The sequence below is a fragment of the Pelodiscus sinensis genome, chromosome 2 (assembly GCF_052426305.1).
Source record: "Pelodiscus sinensis isolate ZL-2025 chromosome 2, ASM5242630v1, whole genome shotgun sequence".
NCBI classification, from domain to species: domain Eukaryota; kingdom Metazoa; phylum Chordata; order Testudines; family Trionychidae; genus Pelodiscus; species Pelodiscus sinensis.
In genome coordinates this window covers 36,643,625-36,667,169 of record NC_143053.1, presented here as the reverse complement: position 1 = coordinate 36,667,169, position 23,545 = coordinate 36,643,625, and the positions used below count along the sequence as shown (strand labels likewise).

The following is a 23,545-nucleotide window of genomic DNA, read 5'->3' as shown; positions in this document are numbered from 1 at the left end:
TATGAACAATAACAAAAGAAGTCAGTTTAAATAGTCTGTACAGCTTACAACAAAGATGCTATTTCTAAGACACATTACCACACATTAGTACAGTTTAAAAAAATGCAAACTAATGCTTCTAAGACTTCCATAAAACTGCATATGATATATACAGGAGAAAGTGGTTGACATATTGGAAAGGATAATCAATAAAGTAATTATACAGGTACACTAGCAGAATAAGAAAAGTTTACTTCCTTCACACTAAAAATTCCAGAAATATCCTAAACATTTATAAAATAGCAAACTGTGATCATGCTTAGAAACACAAACTAAGTACACACTAGCACCTACCAAACTCCTTTTCCCTAGGTGCTGCAAAACTGTTGTTTTTTAAGTTTTCCTTCTCCCTTGTAATTTGTTTCTTGGTTTCATTTCAAAGGTTTGGTTTAACCACTGATCCTTGGCATTTCTAACATATACACATTTATAGTACCAAGGCCCCAAATCCTGAAGTCTTTCCACAGGCAAATCTCCCACTGATGTCACCTTCTTTGAGTTTTGTCAGTACAAGAACTGAATAAAATCTCACAATGTGTCCATATGAGTTTTGAGCAGAAACAAACAAGGTGACTCACAACATTCTGATGTGAATAAAGGTGACCAATGATTTCAGACAGCTGTAATAGAACACTACAAATTGAGCTAGTTTAATATTTGCCCTTCTCAGAATTTAACATTTCTTTCTTGAGTTTCATACATTAATTTACAAAGGGTTAATTCAAGAGGTATTTCAATTTTCCAGCCTAAGAGATAAAGATGCAAGTGGTTGACTTTTTGAAAACCCACTGATTTCAGTGGGAGGGTGTATGTGTAGTGTGCATACACAATTGGGCCCACATTTTTATCCTACATCAAGCAATAGACCTGTATGTTCATAACTGGTAATGTTATTAAACTGATCAGCTTTAGGTGTTTTTGCCAAAGTGAAATACGACGGAAGCTGCAGAAACACAGAAGAGAAAAATGGAAAAATTGAGAGAGAGAGAGAGAGAGAGAGGATGGTAGTGGGTAAATGGAGGAATTAGCAAGTTCTAATATAAAAACCAAGTCCAACCAATTATAAATCCAAGTGCATGCAACAAAGATTGTGCAGACAAAAAAACCAAAAACCAAATATAATCCCTAGATCAATTAAAAACTCCATTTTTACTACATACAACCTGTTTCTGTTATTGCGGCAAAGCTTCCATTGGGATCAATGGAAATTTTGCTGGAGTAAGAATTAAAGAACAACAGGACGGGATCCAGTAAAGTTGATTTCACTCTGTTCAAAGTAGCTATGAAAAAAAACCAATATACTGAAATATTAATAAATTAAAGAATAAAAAAAGAACAAAATCATCTCATGCATTAAAAAGGTCAGCATTTCATTGGACTCTATAGATCTTCACTGGCATGAATCTTTGATGTTGTTTTTTCCCTTCAAACACTTTACTGAACAGGGTTTGGTTGTACTGGAAGTTGTATTACTTTTAATTGCAGAGGCTACATGAGAAAATTAGGTAGCGCTCCATTAATAATCAGACAGCAGGAAAGTTGTACGTATCCAAGTTGTAGGGCAAATGCAGGTTAGTATAAAAGAGGATTTTCTCAATTTTGCTAATCATCATCATCATCTGCTCCTTCAGTGTTCAAGGTGGCCATCAAGCTAACCAAGTGATGACGACATGAATCTTTGGGCAGGTGGGATGAGAATCCTCTGAACTGCTCAAGGCTGGACTAACTCTGTCCTTGTTGGAATCAATAGAAAACTCCATCAGCTTCAACAGCGATAGAGCTAGGACAATGCTGAATACTTCTGAAAATGCCATCCACACTCTTAATTGCAATATTCTTGCAGGGGGAGAACAGCAAAGAAAATATCTTTGATATGCAGCTCTGAGTTTGTGTTGGAGTACATGTTATCATTAATTTGTTACTGAAGACTCAGAAGGCCCAGCCAAAGCTAGATACAGACATTAGAGCTATACAAATAACTGGTTAGGGGTTTTTTTTTTTGGGGGGGGGGGGGGAGTCTTTTTTTGTGTGTGTGTGTTGTTTTGTTTTTGTCTGAACTGAAAAAAAAAGGTTTGGGTCAAACGAGCTGTTTTGTTTTGGCTTTGAGGATTTTTTTAAGGATTAATGAAACTGTAGTGTCAAAATGAAAAGTTCAAATGTTTTATTTAAAAAAATGTCAAAACAAAATATAAACATTATTTTTTCCGAACCTTGTTTGTGCTTTTTGACTGAAACAATTTGGTATAACTCAGCAAAATGTTTCAGCCAGCTCAAATCTGCATCTTTCTCTGGAAAAAGTTTCTGATAAAAAAAAATGTTGCTCAGCTCTAGCTGATATATAGGAGGAAGACACTGTTCCTCTCTTGAAATCAATATTTTGTAAGCCATGGGAATAGCTAACAAAACTGATTAGCGTTAGGTTGCAGCAGATTCATAGAAACTTTTTGTACACTGACTTTCCAGGGTCTTTCTATCTGTATCACACAGGGTGAAATTCACCCCCAGGTAAATGCTTGACCTTAAATGGGACTGAAGTGGTGCAAAATTCTGCACAGCCTTTAGTCTAGGAATGAATGGCACCTGTAGTGAATTCAAACTTTAATCTATTAATTTTTCTGACCTTTTCATATTGTTCCATATATAGGAGTGCTCTCATTTGTCTTGTTCTTTGTCTATTACACATTTTAGGAGGGATTTCTTAAATCACTACAGTACAACTAAATAACGAACATAAGAATTTATGAATGGCCATATTGGGTCAGACTAAAAGTCCATCTAGCCCAGTATCCTGTCTGCTGACAGTGGCCAGTGTCAGATGCCTCAGAGAGAATGAACAGAACAGGGAATTATCAAGCATTCCCTCTCCCATCACCATACCCAGCCTCTGACAGAGGCTAGGGACACCATTCCTACCCATCCTGGCAATAGCTGTTGATTGACCTAACCTCCATGAATTTATCTAGTTCTTTCTTGAACCCTGTTAAAATCCTGGCCTTCACAACCTCCTCTGGCAAGGAGTTCCACAGGTTGACTGTGTGCTATGTGCTATCTTCTGAGGCAGGGCTGAAGAAATGTAATATGTGCATGCCCAAAGAAATGCACTCAGTCTTTAGAGATATGACTTTGTTTCATGGACTAACATAATTAAAGGTCGGCAGAGCAGGATTTGAAAAGTTTGTGCACCTTATACATCCATAATGTGGCACCAGCCTCAGCTGCAAGATTATCTGCACCTCAGCCAATCAGAGTCTTAGAATCCCAACACCACCAGCCAGTCACACTGCATGGAGAGATACTAAATGAGACAGTCCTACGTGCTATAGTCAGATATAGTCTGATAGTGTGGGAATGGTGGAAAGACATAGATCCACCTTTCAAAATGACCCAAATACATATATTAAATTTCCTGTGTGTTCCTTATTTCTAGTGAATATCTGTATTTCATGCCAATTTGCAGATCCTTCTTTGGGTATTTTTTTGGTTTTAAAAAAAATCACTATTTACTTTAAATGCAATACTGCTCTGAAAAGTTTCTGTAAAATAGGCATCGTGGGGCTCCATGTCCATTTCCTCACACCAGTTGTATATCAGATGTTCTCAATTTATAAGTGAAGGTTTTTTTCACATTGCCAGCCTTGAAAATCAATGTGGGCCTTCAAGAGTCAAGCTGAGTTCTTTACTCCTGGTGAATCATAACGGGGAACAAAGTTCTGCAGGCCAAATTATGCCCTCAGTTATACCTGTGAAATGCCATTATCTTCCATTTATGCCCTTACTGACATCTGCTAACCTGGCTGGTGCTCTAATGGGAGCACAGTAAACAATTCTGTTAATGATGCACATAATTTATCTCCGGGTCCTGAAGATGCGGACTCTGAAGAAAAAAGTATTAAAACTTATTTATGATACTGCAGTTAGTAGCTCTGACTTTGAACAGACCCAGGGAATGGATCTGTTCAGTTAGAAAGTACCATTTTTATATGGTAGTATCTAGGTTTCGAGGGGATATATTTGCCTTTTTGCAATTTTCCATATGGAAAATGTATAGCTAGGCAAAGTAAGAAAATGCTATTTGAGAACTCAGAGTTTATATTTAAGGATATTTCCTTTCTTTTATACTATGTTGACAGTTTGTGATTTTAAGTGATAAAACTTTAATATTTGGACTGTCAACATCTGCTATCATTAAATAATTATTGCCTGGCCACCCATATGGTCTGATTACCTCACCTCCAATTTCCCACAGCTATGAAAATTTCAGTAGATAAATAAAACAAATATAGAAATAATTGTTAAAAAATCAGCATTGATCTGTCAACATTATTTTTAAAAAATCCAAATTCTGCCAAGCCTCACGCAAGATCCTACACTGTACCTGATTTTCTACAGCTTTGATCTTGGGTAGCCATTTATAGATGTGCAAAGTGAATGAAGAACTATACCATTCTGACCTGGTAGCAGTGTACAATCAGTTTACATGGGTGTAACAGGCAACACAATATGCAAGACAGAGCCCTTTGTTTTTAAAACGCTTGGCAGACAGCACCCAAATATACCAAAAATGTGCCAATGCACCATGGGAAAATATTAGTGAAGCAGAACTAATTATTTCACTCTTCTCACTGGCATCTACTGTGATCCTGTACTGTGTTGGAAATACACTTGGTTTTGGTGTTGGGGACAATAAAGTTCCAACCTACCATCCTACCTTTGTCCCTCCACTGAGTATTGATTGTCCAACATTTGCAAAGCTTCTTTATGCTTTTATAATTATATAGTGTCCTTAATATCTATAAACACCAATTTCCCCTTCTCTAAAAATGTAAAATAATGTGTAAATGTACAGTGAAACACAGAGCAAAGAAAGATACAGGATACTTAAAATCACAGAGTTAGAAGAGACCACAAAGCTCATCTAGTCTAACTTCTTGCCAAGATGCATGATTTGTTGTGTCTCAACCATCCAAGGCAGATGGCTCTCCAGCCTCCTTTTGAAAACCTCCAGTGAAGAAGTTTCCACAGACTTCCAAGGCAGTCTGTTCCTTTGTCCTATCCTTACAGTTTTAAAAGATTTTCTGAGATCTAAATCTGCCACACTGTACTTTGAAGCCCTACTTTGCAAACAGTGGGTAAAATATTCCTTCCAGGAGATCAGGCACTTCATCTTGCAGCCAAAAGACCAACTCACCACAGGCACCAACTGAATCAGCAGAGTTATATAGAAAAGATGGTTCTGTAACATTGACTCATTAGAAAAGTGACCCTAGACTCAAGCTCACATCTCAGAGCTCACAAAGTTAGCTTTGAATGCATATGTTTATAGATGTAGAGTCACCGAGTTTAAGATAATCTAGGGCAGTGTTTCTTAAACTTTTTGAGACCACGGAACACCAAACAATAATATTTTTGTATGTGGAACACCTATGAAAATTTTCTTCAAAAAAAAAAAATTGTCAGATAAAAAAAATACAAAAACAAAGAAAAGCGGCGAGGAGTCCTGTGGCACCTTATAGACTAACTGAAGTGTTGGAGCATAAGCTTTCATGGGCAAAGACCCACTTCGTCAGATGCATCCAACACTTCAGTTAGTCTATAAGGTGCCACAGGACTCCTCACCGCTTTTGCAGATTCAGACTAACACGGCTACCCCTCTGATACTCAAAAACAAGGAAGTAACAAAAACAAAGAAGAGGTCACGGCACACCTGCGAGTTGTTCATAGAACACCAGTGTTCCGTGGAACATAGTTTAAGAAACACTGATCTAGGGGAACATCCTGCATGGCTTTATACCTTGGCTTCTATAGACTCTATATACCAGTTAGTCTGCACAGATGACTTGAGTACTCTCCTTCAAGGGCACGGTTTCTGTACAGCCTTCACCAAAGAACTAACACCTCTTCTGTTCAATAGGAATTTCATGTGAATAAACAAAGTTTTAATATTTTACAGGTGTTAGGTCTACATGTTAGACACAAAACACTAAACGTTTTTGGACACCAGATCAGCCAAGTTTACCTATCAAACATACATAAGAAATATTGAAAAACATCTACAAAGTTACAGTAAGTGGTATCAAGCACCCTGTTCTGTTTGCAGTCCAACTCCGAGATTATTTTTATTCATTTCCTTAAAAATGGTGAAGTTGCTGTGACTTTTGTTTGGTCATTCTTTTTTCCAAGAGATCTCTGAAGATAATAATGACAATTAGTTAGGACAACAAAGAAATGATGCATACCAGTACTATGTTTGTTTTGTGAGCCAATAAGATACAGATACTCATTTAACAAACTCAATTATATATCATTAAAAATAGCTAATTTTTTTACTCGAAGAGTAAAAAAGGAACAGGTAATATTTTGAAACAAAATAAATTGTCAAAGGCAGGCAGATAAAGGAATGATCTTCATGCATTTTGTTATTTATGTCCTTTGAAGTTGTGAATTACATGTCTAGTTTTCAGTGGAAAAAATTACAACTCCACTGGCCTGGAGTCATATCACAGGTTGCATTTTCAAGCATATAGTTTAAGTACTAATGCACAAACTAAGTCTGTCAAAAAAACAGCCAAACACCAAACAGAGGAACTAGATTCTGGGCCAAAGGATTCTCATGCTACAAAAAAAGAGATAGAACGCAGCTGCTTTAAAAAGGCAACACTTTAATAGTTTCAGTCACATGCAACTGCTTTCGCTGTATTAAAAACAAATGAATTGTAGGAGCTAACCACTTTGAATATTTTACTTCAGCTTTAATAAATGTCAACTTTTCTAGCTTGTCTGCTTTTGATCCACAGCCTGCCATGATACCTGGGATTGGAATTTTTCAATGTGTATTCAGATTTCTAAGAAAATTTACATTCCAATTTATTTTACTCCGTAGTGGATATGATGAAGTGATCCAAAGAAGGGCCTGAAATACTGAAACTGATTGCTTATGTCTGCTGAAGGAGCAGATCCTCAGTGGGTGTTGACCCATTGACCTTAATGCAGCAATTTACAACCATCAAGGACCTAGCCAGATTGGTCCAAATGAAAAATGACCCTCCAAGCAATAAGGAGAGATTTGACCTTTGAGTAAGCATGAGGTGATCTCTGCAGATTTCTCCTAGGGCCAGGGCCTCTCTGAGGTCTATTTCTGGCAAACAGAGAATTATTCTGAAGAGCACAAGCGCTTTACAGGTTCTGTTTTGTGCATAGTATCTCCAGTGGGGTGGGGATAAAACAGGGATGGGAAATTGGCTGAAATAGTTTTTTGCCTATCAGAAAATTTTACTGTAGTATTTCCAGCGACTCTGCTAAAAGCTAAAAAGGTTATGTATTGAAGCCTGCACTTCTGCGTGCCTTTTTCTGTCTCTCTCACACAACTGTCTAGTCTTTTAACTCATTCAGCAGGAGAATAACTTCAATGGTATTTCTATAACCACTTTAAATTTAAATTGACTTGGGATAAGCCCTTTAGGTCAACAGACAACAAAATGGGCCTGATGACCTTTTATCCTAGATTGCTTTGCAACTTATAGTTGAATTTGACAGAACGGATTAAATATGTTATTTATAAATAATTTTCATTGTGTGCCATATGGTAAGAATGGCAGATCAAAATGGTATGAAGAATTAAGTCGAGGATCTTTTACTTTCTTGAATTACTCTAGATATTTTCTCCTACCTAGTTAGTAGCATAAGCTTACTATACTGCACTGCTTTTTCTTGATGGCTAATCTGCATTTAACTAGTTTGTAGCAGCAGATCTAACCTGTTTTACGCATATTATTTTAAATTAAGGCTAGCTGGGGGTTAACATCTACAAGGTCACTATCAACTCTGTCCCTCCTAAAATGTTTATTCTGTAGCAGTCCCACAAATGCCTAATATTGGGCAGTGACTGCAATGATATATGACCTACCATATCACAAAGCAGACTCAGCAAATGACAGGTTAGCGCAAACTCAGGCAGAATAATACCTCCTGTTGCTAAGCTTCCCCCCCCCCCCTCCAAAGTAGTGCTTGCAAATTCCTCATGAGATCCCAAATGTATTCGCTGCTGGGAATATAGTGATACTGACCAAATGAAAGAATTTTGCTGCAGCCAGTTTCAGAAATCCTTTTGCATCCAAGTGAAAAGATAAACATTCAACAGTTCTCTCTTGCATCTAATTAAAAAAACATTTTAATGTATATAAATATATCATTAAGCGTACCATTTCCTTGTTTCATAACAGACCTTTCAACCCTACTAAAGAAAATGAAGTATGAAATCTACAATTCTAATTTTAAAAAGAGTTTGTGATAGTAGCTCTCCAACCTTTAGAAGTCAACACAGGAACCACATTATCTATGTGTACAGAGAGAGGAAAAAAGTCCAACCCATACAAAGACATTAATAACAGTGGACTCGTCTCCCTGGCAGCTGTTTAAGGTTGCACAATGTTATTTCTTAGCTTAACTTCTAGGCTCCTGTTGTCAAAACTGCTTTATTACTAATCTGAAAATTTCTCATTAAACACACATCTCCCTTACATTTGCGTTCAATATGCATTTACTAATCCCAAATGGCAATAGATAACATCCGCCTGTTTCTTCTGTTTTGGAATCAGTTACAAACTGTGTTTGATTTGATAAAACCATCTTATATCAACCAGCATAAGCCAAGTAAAAACCAGCTGATAAATTCCCCCTTCTCCATACACCTTAAAAACTTTCACAGTATCAAAACAATGGGGCATTGTAGGGAAAATAAAGTGGGCTAGAATTTGCTAATTTACTGTATTAACACTTCTTACTCATTCTGTCTTGTACCTCCATTTGTGTCTGCTGGATTAAAAAAAAACTGTACAAATGAAATACTGCACCTGTTGTAACACTTCAACCATTATTGTGCTTCAGAGCCTGTGAGTGAATTTTCAGCTATTATAGCAACATTCTAAAATCTGGAAATAATGCGTTACTGAAGATTTCTTCCTTCTTGTTGTTTACATTTCAGAACAGACAAATTGAACAAAATAACATCTTCTAAACAAATTAACACCACGATGTCCATTTAAAACTGTATTTCAGTCTGTGTTCTGGACAAACTATTAAGAGCATTCAGCATTCGTATAATTAATCCACAAGAAAAGAAGCTAAAAGGTGCCACAAAAGAAGGCATACTTGGTCATACAGAGGCAACACCACCATGAATGTTGTTTGGCAAAAACAAAACAAAACAAAAAGCAGATCCACAATTCATTCAAAGAACTGTGTTAGAATTGCCCAGCACTGCTAGGGTCACACTGAAGGAGACGGACAATGGATGGATCACTCTTGGCCCCTCGGATGAACTCTTCCAGAGATAGTTTGCCTAATAAGAAAATAAATAATAAATGTTTGTTTAGCATTATAAAAAGCACTAATGAGTCACAGCACATATGCAATGCTTTAACACAATGGATGCATGCAGAAATTTACAAATTATCACTACAAGGAAAGCATGGGGAAACGACTAGGCCTTGCAGCATGCCTGAAAGTAGCAAAATCTAGGCTCTGTGGGATCAACATTGTGGGGAGGGACTTTCAGATTTGAAGAACCATCTCTAAGAATGCTCCCTCCTTTTAATGTGAGGGCTGTTGGCACAAGTGCTTTGGGTCCTTGCAATCGTCCCAGGACCACAGGAAGAGAAGGGAGGGGGGCTTTAAAAGCGATAGACCTGTTCTGATACACACAAGTACCTTTTCCAAATGTATGTTTCAGTTACTCTCATCCATCTATTCACCTGAGGTTTGCAGGTTTTATTACTATGGGGCAACCTCTGAGAAGCTTGTGTTCAATGGAACAGACAGAAAAAATTCCACTGGGATGGAGAATTGGTTTGAATCCAACAGTTTGAAATTTGAAAACAACAAATACAAAGGGCTTTCCTTAGAAATAAGGTTGCCAGGTGTCTGGTTTTGAACTGGACAGTCCAGTATTTGAGCTTTCTGTCCAGGAAACAAATTCAGAAAATACCGGACATATAAACGTCCGGTATTTTCTAATTAAGTTTTTCTTATTATCGTGAGTATCAGTAAATAGTTGCGTACTGCCTGCCTGGTAGACGAGCTCACACTGCGTGAGCATGTCTACCAGCTAGGCAGTACACAACTACGCAGTAGAGAAGAGGGGGTGGGGCCGGGGCGGGATGGAATCCCCGGGGCCAGACTCGCTCATGCTTCGCCAGGACCAGGCACAGGATGGGCAGCACCCTGGGATCTGCGTGTGCCCGGGCCAGCCCCGCTCCCTGTTGGCCGGTTCCCTGCCTCCCGCTCTCCCCCTGGCCAGCACTGCTCCCCTGCAGCTGGTTCCCTCCCGGCCAGCCCCGCTCCCCCCAACACCCTCCCGGCCAGCCTGCTTCCCGCTGGCCAGTTCCCCCCCGATCTCCCCTGGCCAGCCCCACTCCCCCCCCCACCCCCGATCTGAGATCAAGTGTGTCCGGTATTCTTTTTAAACCATCTGGTAACCCTACTTAGAAATAAATAAATCAAATGCACAACTAGAAAAGAGGAGTAACTGGCATGGGGGAGTACAGTCGAAAAGGATCTGGTGGTTATAGTGCATCACAAATAGAATATGAATAAGCAATGTGATGCAATTGCTAAAAAGGCTGATATTTTGGTGTTGTATTAACAGGAGCTTCATATGTAAGACCCATCACTGTCCTGCTCTTCTCAGCACTGCAGAGGCCTCAGCCGGAGTACTATGTCCAATTCTGGGTGCCAATCTTTGGGAAAGCTATGGACAAATTGGAGAGAGTCAGGAGGAGAGCAACAAAATGGTAAAGTTTCAGATAAGTGGCTGTGTTAAGTCTGTTTCAGCAAAACAATGAGGACTTCTGTGGCACCATAAAAATGGTTAAAAGGTTTAGAAAACCTGGCAGGAAGTTTTAAAAAACTGGGCTTGGTTAATCATGAGAAAAGAACACGTGAAGGGGGGAACCTGATAAGTCTTCAAATATATTAAGGGCTGTTATAAAGAGGATGGTGATCAATAATTGTTCTCCATGTGAACACTCAAGGTAGGACAAATAGAAAAGACCTTACTCTGCAGTGAGGGAGATTTAGGTTAGATACTAGAAAAAAAAGTTGTAATTATAAAGGCAGTTAAGCTCTGGACTAGGCTTCTATGAGGGATTGTTGAATGCCAATCACTGGAAGTTTTTAAGAAGAGATTGGAAAAACACCTGTCTCGGATGGTCTAGGTTAACTTTATCCAGCACTGGGGATTGGTTTGATGACTTCTTGAGGTTCCTTCCAGCCCATTTCTGATTCTAACATTCTGGAAAAAAATCATCTGTTTCTGCAAAATCAAAACTTTCTATAGGAAAATCTTGATTTGCTGAAAAATTGACTTTCCAATGGAAAAAAATTGAAATATAATATTTCTGAGTGGGCTGAGTTGACCAGAATTAGACATTTTGTTTTGTTGAGCTGACCTAAAATGTTTTGTTTTTTTCAACGAAACACAGAAATGAATTTATTTTTCAGCGCATTGCCTTATGGGATTTGTAGTTTAGGCCCCTGTTCTCTCCTATTGTCAGAATTCACTAAAGAAATGCCTAATAGAATGTCTCTTGCCTGAACTTCCACAAGGTATTATGCCATAGTTTACCACTGAACTGACTCTAAACAAATCATTTCAATTTGAGGAGTGTCAAAAAGCTTCGTTTGGACTGAAAATGAAAAAAGGAAACATTTTTCTACATTTTCTAATCAAAACATGTCAATATCCCATCCCTCCATCCAAACACAATTGGTTTTCCAAAATTCCAACTTATTGTCCTGATTTGGGATGAAAGCAAATGTTGTGATGTGGGACAGACATTCTGAGTTTTGCTCTAATTTACATCTTGTCCAAAGGAAATTGCTGACTGCTCTGCACATCGGATGGGCCTCTACTCTCTTATGGCAGCTACATGGTAACAATTGTGTCCTACCACCAAAGAGCATAACATTCTGGTTTTGTTGTTATTGGATTTTCCTGTTTTTCCTAGAAAAGCCACAATCCTACAAAAAAATCCTCTTGCACAAGAGCCGTTCTTCCTGAAGAAATGATGAAGAACGGCTCTTGGGCAAGAGGGGTTTTTTTGCGCAAAAAGGGCTCCTAATTAATTATGCACATGAAGCGCAGCAATATGCTAATCCATGCTTCACTTGTAAACACTACCACGTGCACTTGAACCGGGAATCTCTGGAGCTTAGTATAGGAGCCTCTACTCTGTGAGCTAAAAGCCAGCTGGCTCTCAGCCCAGGTTGTAGAGGTCTCTTGATCTTATCTGTTGCTATGGTCTAGGTGCCACTGCATAGGACAGTGAACCACACTACACATGTGGGATACATAAGCTCTTTGGGGCAGGCACTGCCTACTACTATATGTTTGCACAGTGCTTAAAACAATGGACCTCAACTGCAGTGTTTAAGTGTGACCACAGCACTACAAGTTGGACCATGGATGTTGCCAGAGCAGAGAGCTCCAATTTTGGGAGGTACAACCTGCAATTTATACTATTATAAAAGGAGAGGTGTCCGTCATACCATCTGTCACAGAGAACATTTGGGAAGACTTGAGAAGTTTCTAATGGTAGGCAGGCCCCAGCCCCACCTACAGCCCCGCCCCCTCTGCTGAGCCCCAGCCCCACCACAGGAAAGGAGAGAGTGAGTGCTTGCATCCCAGCCTCCCTGGAACAGCGGGGAGGGAAGAGGCCACACAGCCCGAACCTCCCCACCCCCGGGAGCAGCAAGGAGGGAGGTGACCACCTGCATGCACACCCACCACCACCACCATGGGAGGGAAGAGCGCACACACATCCCACCATCCTTGGAGCAGTGGGGAGGGAAGAGACCGCATGGCCTGAGCCCCCCTGCCCCTGGGAGCAGCGGGAAGGGAGGAGGTCCCGCAGCCCGAGCTGGCCCAAGTCTCCCTGGCCCCTGGAGCTGCAGGGAGGGAGGAGTCCATGTGGCTCCAGCCTCCCCGGCCCCAGAGCAGAGGGAAGGGAAGCAACCGTATGGCCCGAGCCGACCCAAGCCTCCCGGCCCCTGGGAACAGCAGGAAGGGAGGAGGCCATGTGTACATCTACCATCACAACGGGATGGGTATGCTATAGATCATAATAAGTAATGAAGACTAAATCTGTCTGCTTAATAGGCAGTACAGTCGTACCTCAAAGTTACAGGCTCACTAGTCAACCACACATCTCATTTGGAAACAGAAACACATATTCAGGCAGCAACGGAAACAAACAAACAAAAATCAGACAAACATAAAACCTCACCAAATACAGGACAGTTTGTGCTAAATGTAAACTACTAACAAAGGAAAATTAAAAAAAAAGTGTGAAGGTAGGAAAACTGTTTTGTGCCCTTTTCATGTAAATTCAGATGGCAAAAAAGCATCATTTCGTTCTCCACAGTAAAGTTTCAAATCTGTGCTAAGTTAACATTCAGTTGTAAACTTTTGAAAGGAAAACCATAATATTTTGTTCTGTGTTATGAACAACCACCAGATCCAAGGTGTTTTACTGTTCTGCCTTGTTTACCAAAACAATGACACTAACACACTTGATCAAAGCTCCTGTTTCTACACACTCTTCCAGAGCCATCTATCCAGCTAGATGAGGAATTTTAAAGGAGACTAAAGGGAGATAGTTCTCACCTAGGCTCCTCTAAATACCCCAGCCCTAGTCTGTCTATTAGAAGGCCCAGTGACCTGAGGCGCAGACAAACCTGGGTTCTAAATCTGTCTCTCACACTGACAGTCTCCACAACGATGAGCACCCTGACAAAAATCCTACAGTAGACAGTCTACCAATCTGAAAAATAGTGATAATATTTACTTTATATTAACCTATTAATCTGAATGGTTTTGTGGATTCATATTCAATGTCTGTAAAGTGCTGCAAAGATGACAAAAGTTATACTGCTTAAGACCTATATATTAAAGAACCACTTAAACTTAGCTGAGCTGTTTAAGATCTTTAAAAAATCTTGTTACTCTAAAATCCATCCCTCGTCCAATTGTATACCACACCTCTTTCCATGAAACATTGAATTCCCTTTTGTAAACACTTCTGCAAATTAATGAAAAGAACAATTGCAATGTATGTTTCTAAGCAACAGTTCTCCAATATCACGTCCCCTTTAAAAAGTCTGACCAATTTTAGAACTGTTCCACCTCAGTTTAATGAGGTTACATTTCCTTAGCTGTGGTATTCTGTTAATTTCCTTTCTTTAAACCCAGAAGTCCTGAAATATGAAACATAAGATAAGGCCCTGAGTTTTCACACATCCTCTTGGTTAGCTGTATAGTTAGTGGAGATAGTCTAATTTTTTTCCCTTCCCTTCAGCAAACTGGATGTTGCAAAACTGACTATAAGCCCATAGATGTCTGCTAAGCAAGTAGTGTACAGAAGAAAGTAAACATTAATATTATATTTAAGTCAATGACATAAGTTAAACAGAAAAGATTCTAGGAGTGACATTTTTCCAATAAGTAATGGATTCTCATTTTTATTACTTTTACAGCTTTGTAATTTTTTTTTACTCAACTGCTAACAACATTGTAGAGGGTTCTTTTAGCACAAAGGGACTATATATACTGATGAGAAAGAGATGCTCAAGAGATTTAAATACTTGATTCTGCACTTTCTTTCACCTTGTATAATTATTTATACCAATGAAAAGTGGGTATAGACTGCTACCATCCTGATTTGGCAAGTGATTTACACCTACTTTGTGCTAGCGGAAATGACTACACGTCCAGTTTGAGATGTGTCTGTGATAACAGCATAAAAATGGACTGATGTGTACTGATGAGCACTATGAATCCAAGTTTAGAATATGATCTATGATTTACTGCCTCTCTGAGAGATCTAACCAGAGTGAGGCAGAGGGACAGACAGAATGAAGTGAACAAAGAAAAGGAGCCCCAGAACACCCCACTGCCTGGGTCTCTGCTCCAAAGAATCTGAGTCTCCCACATCCCAGGTGTGTGCTTCATCTAAGCACTATGACAAGGTGGGATTCTTTCTCTCTACTACGCAACTTCAGCTACATCAATTGCATAGCTGAAAAGTCAAAATAGCTTAATTTGGCTTTTGGCGCTGTCTACACAGCGGGAAGTCAAAGGAAGAGCACTCTTCCTCCAACTTCCCTTACTCTTCATGAAATGAGGGCTACTGATGAGTCAGAGTAAGAAGCCCTCCAGCCCAACATTTTAAAATAAAGGCTTATTCCGAAATAACACTGCTGTGTAGACGTACTTTCTGTGTTTTCACAAAGAAGTGCTGATTTGGTTCAGGAGCCTCAATCCAGGAGAGGATTTTAGGCCAAGAATCCCAATCAGAGATAGCCATCTTCCTCCAGGACATCAGTCTGGTACCTACATGGCCAGATCGAGGCCCTAAGCCCATCCCTTTCTTCTGCATTTCACTCCTAGGTAGGTTAGGCCACTCTCCACTCAGCTTGGGCCCTCTCTCATGTACCTAACCTTCTCCATGTGTTGTCTGGAGAGCCTGAGCTCCTAACCTTGTGTTGAGGTTTCCATTAGATAGCCTAGAAGTTAGGGTTACAATGCCAAAGGTCCTTTGGATCTAGCCTTCGTGTTTTCAGCTTCAAGGCATTTATAAACATTAACAAATAAATCCTCCCCAAACCTCTGAGAGTTAGATAAATGGAGAAACTGCAGCACAGACGTGACAGGACCAAGTTCTGCTTTCAGTTGCTCTGGTAGTATCCAGAGCATCTTTGCTCTCAAGCCAGCAGAGTAAATAGAGCATAATCAGGTCCTAAGTGGCTTCTCCGAGGCCATAAGAGTCACTGCTTTAAATACCCTTAGAGGAGAGACTGAGCCCACTGACTGTCTTGACATCAAAATGATCTCTATTTCCTCCATCAGTCTAACTCTTGGCTGCAAAACCAGCTGTCAGTCACTGCAGAGTAGAGACTCTTAAAGGGAAATGCCTAAGATTCCTACCATCTCGATTGGTGTCCATCTGACGGAAGATTTTCTCTGTTCTTTTCTCTGGTGTTGACTCATCTTCTGGCATCTTCATTACCGAAGAAACCATCTTATAGATTGCCTAAGTGGGTGACAGAAGCAAAGCACTGGTAACAGATATTGGATCTGAATAGAATGTGGCTATTATCAGACAGTGAAAACAACAAACATAGCATCACCTAAACCTTAGACAAGATTCTCACCACAGATTCCACATAGGAGTGACAATGCATAGACCTATATGCACATTTGCTATTTATACAGGGGACTTTCTGAACAATAACCTCATTTTCTTATCCAGTTTCTGTTGAATACAGCTCTAGCTTTGGACCAAGGTTATATTTTTCCCTATTAACCCTATATTTCAGATCAACTCACCATACTTACAGTATATTATAGCTTTAGGAACATTTCTACAAATCATCAAAATACACTAGCTCAGTAATGAACTAGTGAACGGATGGTTCCAAATGCAACATGATACACACTGTGTGTCTCAGCCAAATCTTTTTTCCCCTAACCAACCACACCACTCCCATTCCCCATTATTTACTTTGCTCCAATTCTGTCTCCTTTCCTCACTCTTTGCCAGTTATTTTGTCTGTTTATACCATAACCTTTCCAGGGCAGGGGGACCCATCTTACTGCATGCCTATGAAGTGCCTAGCACATTATAAATGAGATATGTTACCCCACTAAATTTTACATGTGCATACACTAACAGATATAACAACCTCATCTGGGTGATTCCACTGAGAAGAGAAAACTTGGTGCCACACCAACATTGTACTGTTTTCAACACATTTTATATATTTACTCTTCTATTTCAGATATATTTTCCACCTAGTAAGAGAGCTAGATTAGAGAATTTTAATCTTATGACAAAAAGAGCCATATTTCCTAAGATGGCTGTCTGAATTGTGCTTGCAAAATGCGAACTCACAGAGTGCATGCAAACCCTGTATTTGAACATGCAATCTACTATTTTTGCCCACAAAACAGGCAATTGGGCACCTAAATTTCTATTTGCACGTGCAGAAATACATGTTGAAACCACAGGTGCACATGCAAAATTTTGTAACAGCCACTTTTGGCGCCTCAGAGTTTTTCACCCTGGGTATACACCCAAGATCACTTAATATAATATAATTTCACTTTCTAGACTGCATCTGGATGGTCCTTTGCCCTGAAGGTATTAACCATCCAGACAAAGGGGACCCCAGGAAACCGCTGTAACAGAAAACACAGCTTCATCACTTGGAGGCTACTGTTAAGCAGTGTGAGACCCTTCCTTTCACTGAATGATGAACATCCTGCTTTCCCAGCATTCGCAACTACTTCCCTTTTGTTGACAAAACCTGCTCACTTTTCTGATCACATAAGTTCTAAATAACAGACAAAATCACACCCCAAGAAAGACATTTGCCTATATAATTAAAGATTCATCTGTTTGTTGAATGTAATCAAACATTTGTCCCCCTAGATTATGCCACTAACATTATGGCAACACATTGCACAGGTTGACCTCTAATAGTTCCTTGACTCAAGTTATAAAACACGCTTGTGGGATCGGAAAAGGACATTTTGATATGAGCAACTGACAGGTAAATGGGGGAATGGAATGAGTGTCTGATTCATGATCATCATGACGTATCATGAAAAGTGCACAGAAGGACTGGAGTCGCACATGGCAGGGCAAAGTCTAAACACAGAGGAAGACACAGTGCCTGTCCCAGGAAGGTTACAATGTAACAGGCATAAGGACTGGGAAAGGAGAGATAAATGAACATGCTGAGGGAGGGAGGGAGGGAGGGAGGGAGGGAGGAAGGAAGGAAGGAAGGAAAGAAAGAAAGAAAGAAAGAGAAAGAAAATGATGCTCAGAGCTCACCCCAGCCCCTTTGGTCACCAGTTTGCAGAGATTACAGCAGCACTTAGCCTTAGAAACCTGTCACTCATTAAACAGTTAAACTTTTATTTAGAGGGGAGGTAAGTCCATCCCAGCACGCTAGTGCACCAGACAGCATACAGAGTACAGGGAAAGCATGGGGCAGAATGACCGTAGCTAGGTTCGCAGTCGTGGTTACACACCAAGTAACCACAGTACAAAAATGAAGATTTTTTTTAACCAAGTCGTTTAAAGATGTCCTCATCCGACATAGTCCTTTAAATAGTCCTTTTAACAGACAAGTGGTAAGAGCAATATGTGAGATGTTCTTGGACAGCCAGAGCAGGGTGGGAAGAACGTAGCTAATGTTCCTTTTATGCTGAAAACAATGTGTCTGGTCAAATCTTTGTGGCCTCTCTCAGTTGCTCAATGAGAAGTTTTCCTGTGTCATGGCCAAATGAAAACTCAGGATTTGCCCCTGTATGAAGGGTGTATATCTATACTGGGCTTTTAAATGAGAAAGCTCTCAAAGGAGGCAGAAGGAAATATTAGGATACTCTCTAACCCAGGGCCAAATGCTGCTCAGACCTCTACCTGGCCATGCTATGGTGCCAAGTGTACAGGTGCCTTCTCCACTTCCTGTGGAGGCGTGGGACAGAGCATAACGGGAGTCGTTGGGCCGACACCACTGTACATTCAGTATCCTCACTGGTGCTAAGCACTGCTGATAGCTGACTCTACACACAGGGGAGCACAGATACCTAGTGCCATTGCAATCGCCATTTGTGCAGCCTGTCTCTCACAGGGCCCACAGCACTTGTTATGGCAGCTAAAGTCAGTACAGCCCTGGAGTAAAGAAAATGATGTTCAGGAACAAAGTGAATCCTGAGAGAAGCAAGTGCAGCTCTCTCAGTGGTCCATGGGATGTAGGCCAAAAATACATTTTATAGCTTCACACATTTTAAAAGCCAGAAGGGACCATCACAATCATCTAGTCTGACCTCCTCCATAAAACAGCCCATAGACTTTCACCCAATAATCCCTTCTGCAGGTATGTGGGGGTGGTTTGCATGGGAGGAGGTGAGGGAGCATGCCAACTTTATCTTACTTGGAGGTTGGCTGATTTTCCTGCTGAGCTCTTTCTCTCCTCATCCTTCCACATTTGCCAAGTGAGAAATGGGGCAAATTTCTCTGCTTTGCCACCTGTTTATAACCAATTGACACCCAGCACGTAACTGACACCACTAGTTATTCCATTGCTGCATTTGGCACAGCCACTTCCACGGAGGCTGCACCTGCTTCCTGCATTTGACAAAGTGTCAGAGCCAGGAGTGGGGGTGGTGATGACAGCATGAATTTCCAAGGACTGTTTTACACTGTTCTAGAATCAGAGTGCTACTCTTTCCATTTGACTTTAGTGCCGTTTTATTACAGGGTATCTAATGAATAGAACAGGGGTCTGATCTATCACACATTGATCTCCCATTGAGAGTTTTAATACAAACTTTAAAGGGAGCCACATCAAACCCAATTTCTCCCCAGTTTACAGATCAGTTAATTCTGTAAGGGGTCATCTCGGTGCTGCTGAGATTGATGCAGCGGTGTTGATTCAGTGACTCTGGTGAAAACAGGATAAGTTGATGGCGGTGCACTCTCCCATCAACTTTGGTACTCCACCTCCCCATGAAAGCCATGTTAATGGAAGAACATCTCCCTTTGACCATTCAGTGTAAACATTGCCCTATGTCAAATTAAATGACACCAACTTATATAATTTATCTAGTGTAACTTAGATGGACTTACCACACTAGCATAGACCTGGTTTAAGAGGAATGGTTAAAGCCACTTCTGTTGTCTCTGCATGACAACTTAAAGTGTTACATTTTTTCTGGGATAAGTACTGTGAGTATGCCCTAGCAAATCCACAGGATGAGGGGTGCGTTGAAAATTTACACTTACGGCAAAGTTTAAATCTCTTCACTTACAACCTTAATTTTACCCAGGTTCTCACCAAAGTGGTACCATTTCAGCAAAGGGGACAGGTTGGAACTCTTTAGCTAGATTTCATCTGTCGCTTGAATGGAGCGGTTTGCATGGTGGGTGAGTGCACAATGGAAGTGAAAAGGAGTTTGTTATGCAGGTGAGATGGGCATCTGGCACTGTACGTTTGGGTGGCAAAACACTGGGAAACAGATGGGAGGAATGTGTCCACAAAGCATTATGGATGCTCTATCACAGAATACTAAAACTGGAAGGGATGTCGAGAGGTCATCAAGTCCAGCCCCCTGGACCAAGCACCATCTACATCAGTGGTTCCTAGCCACTGGTCAGCAAACTGCTGGCTGCCAGGCCGCGGCTGCTCTGGGGGCCAGGTCTGGGGTACACCGCCCAGCTCCTCCCCTCCCCCTGTAGGTGTTGGGAGGAGCCCAGCAAGGCCCTTCCCACAGAGCGGCTCATATGGGCAGTGCTGCACAGTGCCGGCCCAGTTATGCTGCACCATGAAGGGCTGAGTGTGGCTCCTGCCCAGCCCCCAACCTGGAGCAGCCCGTCCTGCCGTGTCCAGCCATGCTGTGACATGGGGGCCTCTCCGTCTGCTGGCCATCCTGCAAGGGCTGGCGGGAGCAGCCCAGGACTGGTGGGGTGATTCTGCTGCATAGTGCCGCTGTCGGGGCCACAGCTGCACAAGCGCTGAGCTGTTAATCCCTGTGCAACCACCCCCAGGCACTGGGACCTGCCACTTTCTGCTCAAGTCCCCGCCTGGGTCATTCCAAGCAGCCTCCTTCCCCTCTCCCAGCTCTCTGTGCCCAGCCCTCAGGGGCTCTGGAGGTGGGACTAGTAGTGGGGGGAGGCTACGGGGGCAGGGCTGGCAATGGGGGGCTCTGGGGATGGGGCTAATATTGGGGAGTAGGGGCTGTCACTGGAAATAGGAGGCTGGTGCTGGGGGGCTCTAAGCCTTAGGGGGTGGAGGTTGGCAGAGCTGAAACTGGCTGTACATGGCAATCCTGGGGGGCTTTTGGTGGACCAGTAACATTTTCTTTGCATATCTTCATAATGAAAATGCAACTATGCAAATGTTACCGGTCCACCAAAAGTTTGTGAATGGGTTTGTTAGTCTGCAGTATAAAAAAGGCTGGGAACCACAGATCTAGATCATTCCTGACAGATGTTTATTTAACCTGATCTTAAATATCTCCAATGATGGAGTTTCCACAACCTCCCGAGGTAATTTATTCTAGTGCTTAACCACCCTGACAGGAAGTTTTTCCTAATGTTCGACCTAAACCTCTCTTGCTACGATTTAAGCCCATTTGTTCTTGTCTTATCAACCATTAAGGAGAATAATTTTTTTCCCTCCTCCTTGTAACACTATTTTTAGTATCTGAAAGCTGTGATGTCCCCTCTCAGTCTTCTCTTCTCCAGACAAAACAAATCCAGTTCTTTCAATCTTCCCTCATAGGTCATGTTTTCTAGACCTTTAATATTTTTTGTTGCTCTTTCATGGACCTTCTCCAATTTCTCCACATTCTTCCTGAAATGCAGTGACCAGAACTGGCCACAATACTCCAATTGAAGCCTAATCAGCTCAGAGTAGAGTGGAAGAATGACTTCTTGCGTCTTGCTTACAATGCCTGCTCCCACACCCAAGAGAATTATGTAGGCCATACATTTGCAGTGATTCTGCTTCAGTGTGGGCAGTAACCACTCCATCCATCAGCCCCTCACCCCCAATCCAGTCACAACATTCTGCCAACCTGCCATGCAAAGCCAAAGCACTGCAGATGGGATCCTCCAGGTCATGCCACCGTCTTGGGGGAAATTCAGTCTTAAATTCCTTTGGGGATGTCAGTGACTGACAAGTCATGACACTCAAAATTCAGCCTCAAACTCGATCCTCACAGCAAAAATGAATTATTGCATCTTAATCTGACAGAGCTAAGGGCTGGAGTTTTCATTCCCAAAGCACGTAGATTAAAGACTGGCCCTTTCCAAATACACTTTTGAAATATCCGTCTGGTGTAATAACTCCATAGCTGTGGCTAGTTCCAGACTCATCGCAACAGGACATAATTGAAGCTCTTTATCCTGGGGTGAATTTCACCCTGTGTGAGTCACTTGCTATGCGTTCCATGCAGCATACTATAAATAGGGCTCAACATGAGAAAACAGCTTTGCCAGCCAAACCATGAAGGGAATATGGAGTTTAACAGGCTGCTCTGCACTGCCAAGGGTATTAACCCCTTGGTAGATGGCCTGCACAAAGGCTCTTCAAGGCATGGGAGTCCCATAGAGCCTCTAGGACAGCGCTGTACAGCAGTAACATGGGATTTCTGTGTTTAGTATGAACCAAGGATGTAGTCTCCATGGTTGCTCTGAATATGCTGAAACATATGGGAGCACAGGGCTGGGGCTGGGGCAGAGCCATGAGATCAGTGCTTATAGGGCCATCAGCCAGGAGCCATTTTATAGGGGTGGGGTAGCAAGAAAGTGGCTTCTATTGCAGCACCTAGGCTGGAGTAGCTGCTCTGGAATGTTGATCTTATCCCCTCTCCAATCCCATGTATCTCATAGGGGCTGACTCCGTGGGTGCTTGGGGGCTGGAAGACCCACAGGAAAAAATAATGAGTGTTTAGCACCCACCAGCCACTCACTGGTGAAATGAGGAGTAACGGTAGTTTGAACTAGGAAGCCTAGTTCGTGCCCCGTGTAGCCTCGCTGCACGGGGTTCGAACCAGCAGGGTTTTAAAAATGGCGGCTCCCCGCTTATGCAAATGAAGCCCGGGAAATTCAAATCCCGGGCTTCATTTGCAAGTGCAGTATGCCTACATTACCCCGCTAGTTCGAACTAGGAGGGTAGTGTAGACATACCCTGGTAGACACACTCACGCGGTGTGAGCATATCTACCAGGCAGGCAGTACGCAACTACGTACTGATACTCATGATAATAAGAAAACTTACTTAATTAGAAAATACTGGACATATATTTTCTCAATTTGTTTCCTGGACAGAAACCTCAAATACCGGACTGTCCGGTTCAGAACTGGACACCTGGCAACCCTAGCTGCCAATCAGCTGTTCAGCAGTGGGTGGAAGGTGCCTGGGAAAGGGAGAAGAAGCAGGGGCAGGAGGAGGCAAGGTGGAGCCTTGGCAGAAGAGGCAGAGTGGGAGCAGGGCTTTGAGGCTCAGAGGAGGTGGAGCACCCCCTGGGAAAGATGAAAGTTGACACTTGTGCATCCAGAGACACACTGTAACTAAAATTCCCTGTGCACACATCTGCCCAGCGTTTCCTCAGAGATGGGTACTGCTGCGGCAGCTATTGGTAAATGCCTTCTTACAGAGCATGCACATGCATGTCCCTTCTCCCCATGCACGCGCTATATGAGAGTCATCTGAAGAAGTGGACTGTGCCCACGAAAGCTCATGATACCATCTACATGTTTTGTTAGTCTTTAAAGTGCTACTAGACCATTTATTGTTTTTTAAAAGTCACACAATAATAACACTAAGCACTTCTCATCAGTAGATCTCACAGCACCTCACACTCCAGGCCACATGGCTATTTATGCCCATGAGAACTTGTGTTAGGGATGTAAGCGAGTAGTTGACTAGTCGACTAACT

General features: G+C 41.7%; 1 protein-coding gene across 2 annotated transcripts in view; it reads right to left on the bottom strand.

Moving 5' to 3' along the window:
- Positions 1 to 2,044: 2,044 nt before the first annotated feature.
- The window catches only part of NCALD (neurocalcin delta), a 96,163-nt gene continuing 74,662 nt past the window's right edge, over positions 2,045 to 23,545 (bottom strand). Inside the window, exons 3-4 of one of the 2 annotated variants that reach the window (XM_006122405.4) lie at positions 16,019 to 16,124; positions 2,045 to 9,376 (exon numbers count right to left, since the gene is read on the bottom strand). In XM_006122405.4, coding sequence (XP_006122467.1) covers positions 9,279 to 9,376; positions 16,019 to 16,124 — 204 coding nt within the window. In that variant the 3' untranslated portion in view covers positions 2,045 to 9,278. Of the gene's footprint in view, positions 9,377 to 10,476; positions 10,784 to 16,018; positions 16,125 to 23,545 lie in introns of those variants that run through there. The other variant, XM_075920262.2, reaches the window with a different exon arrangement.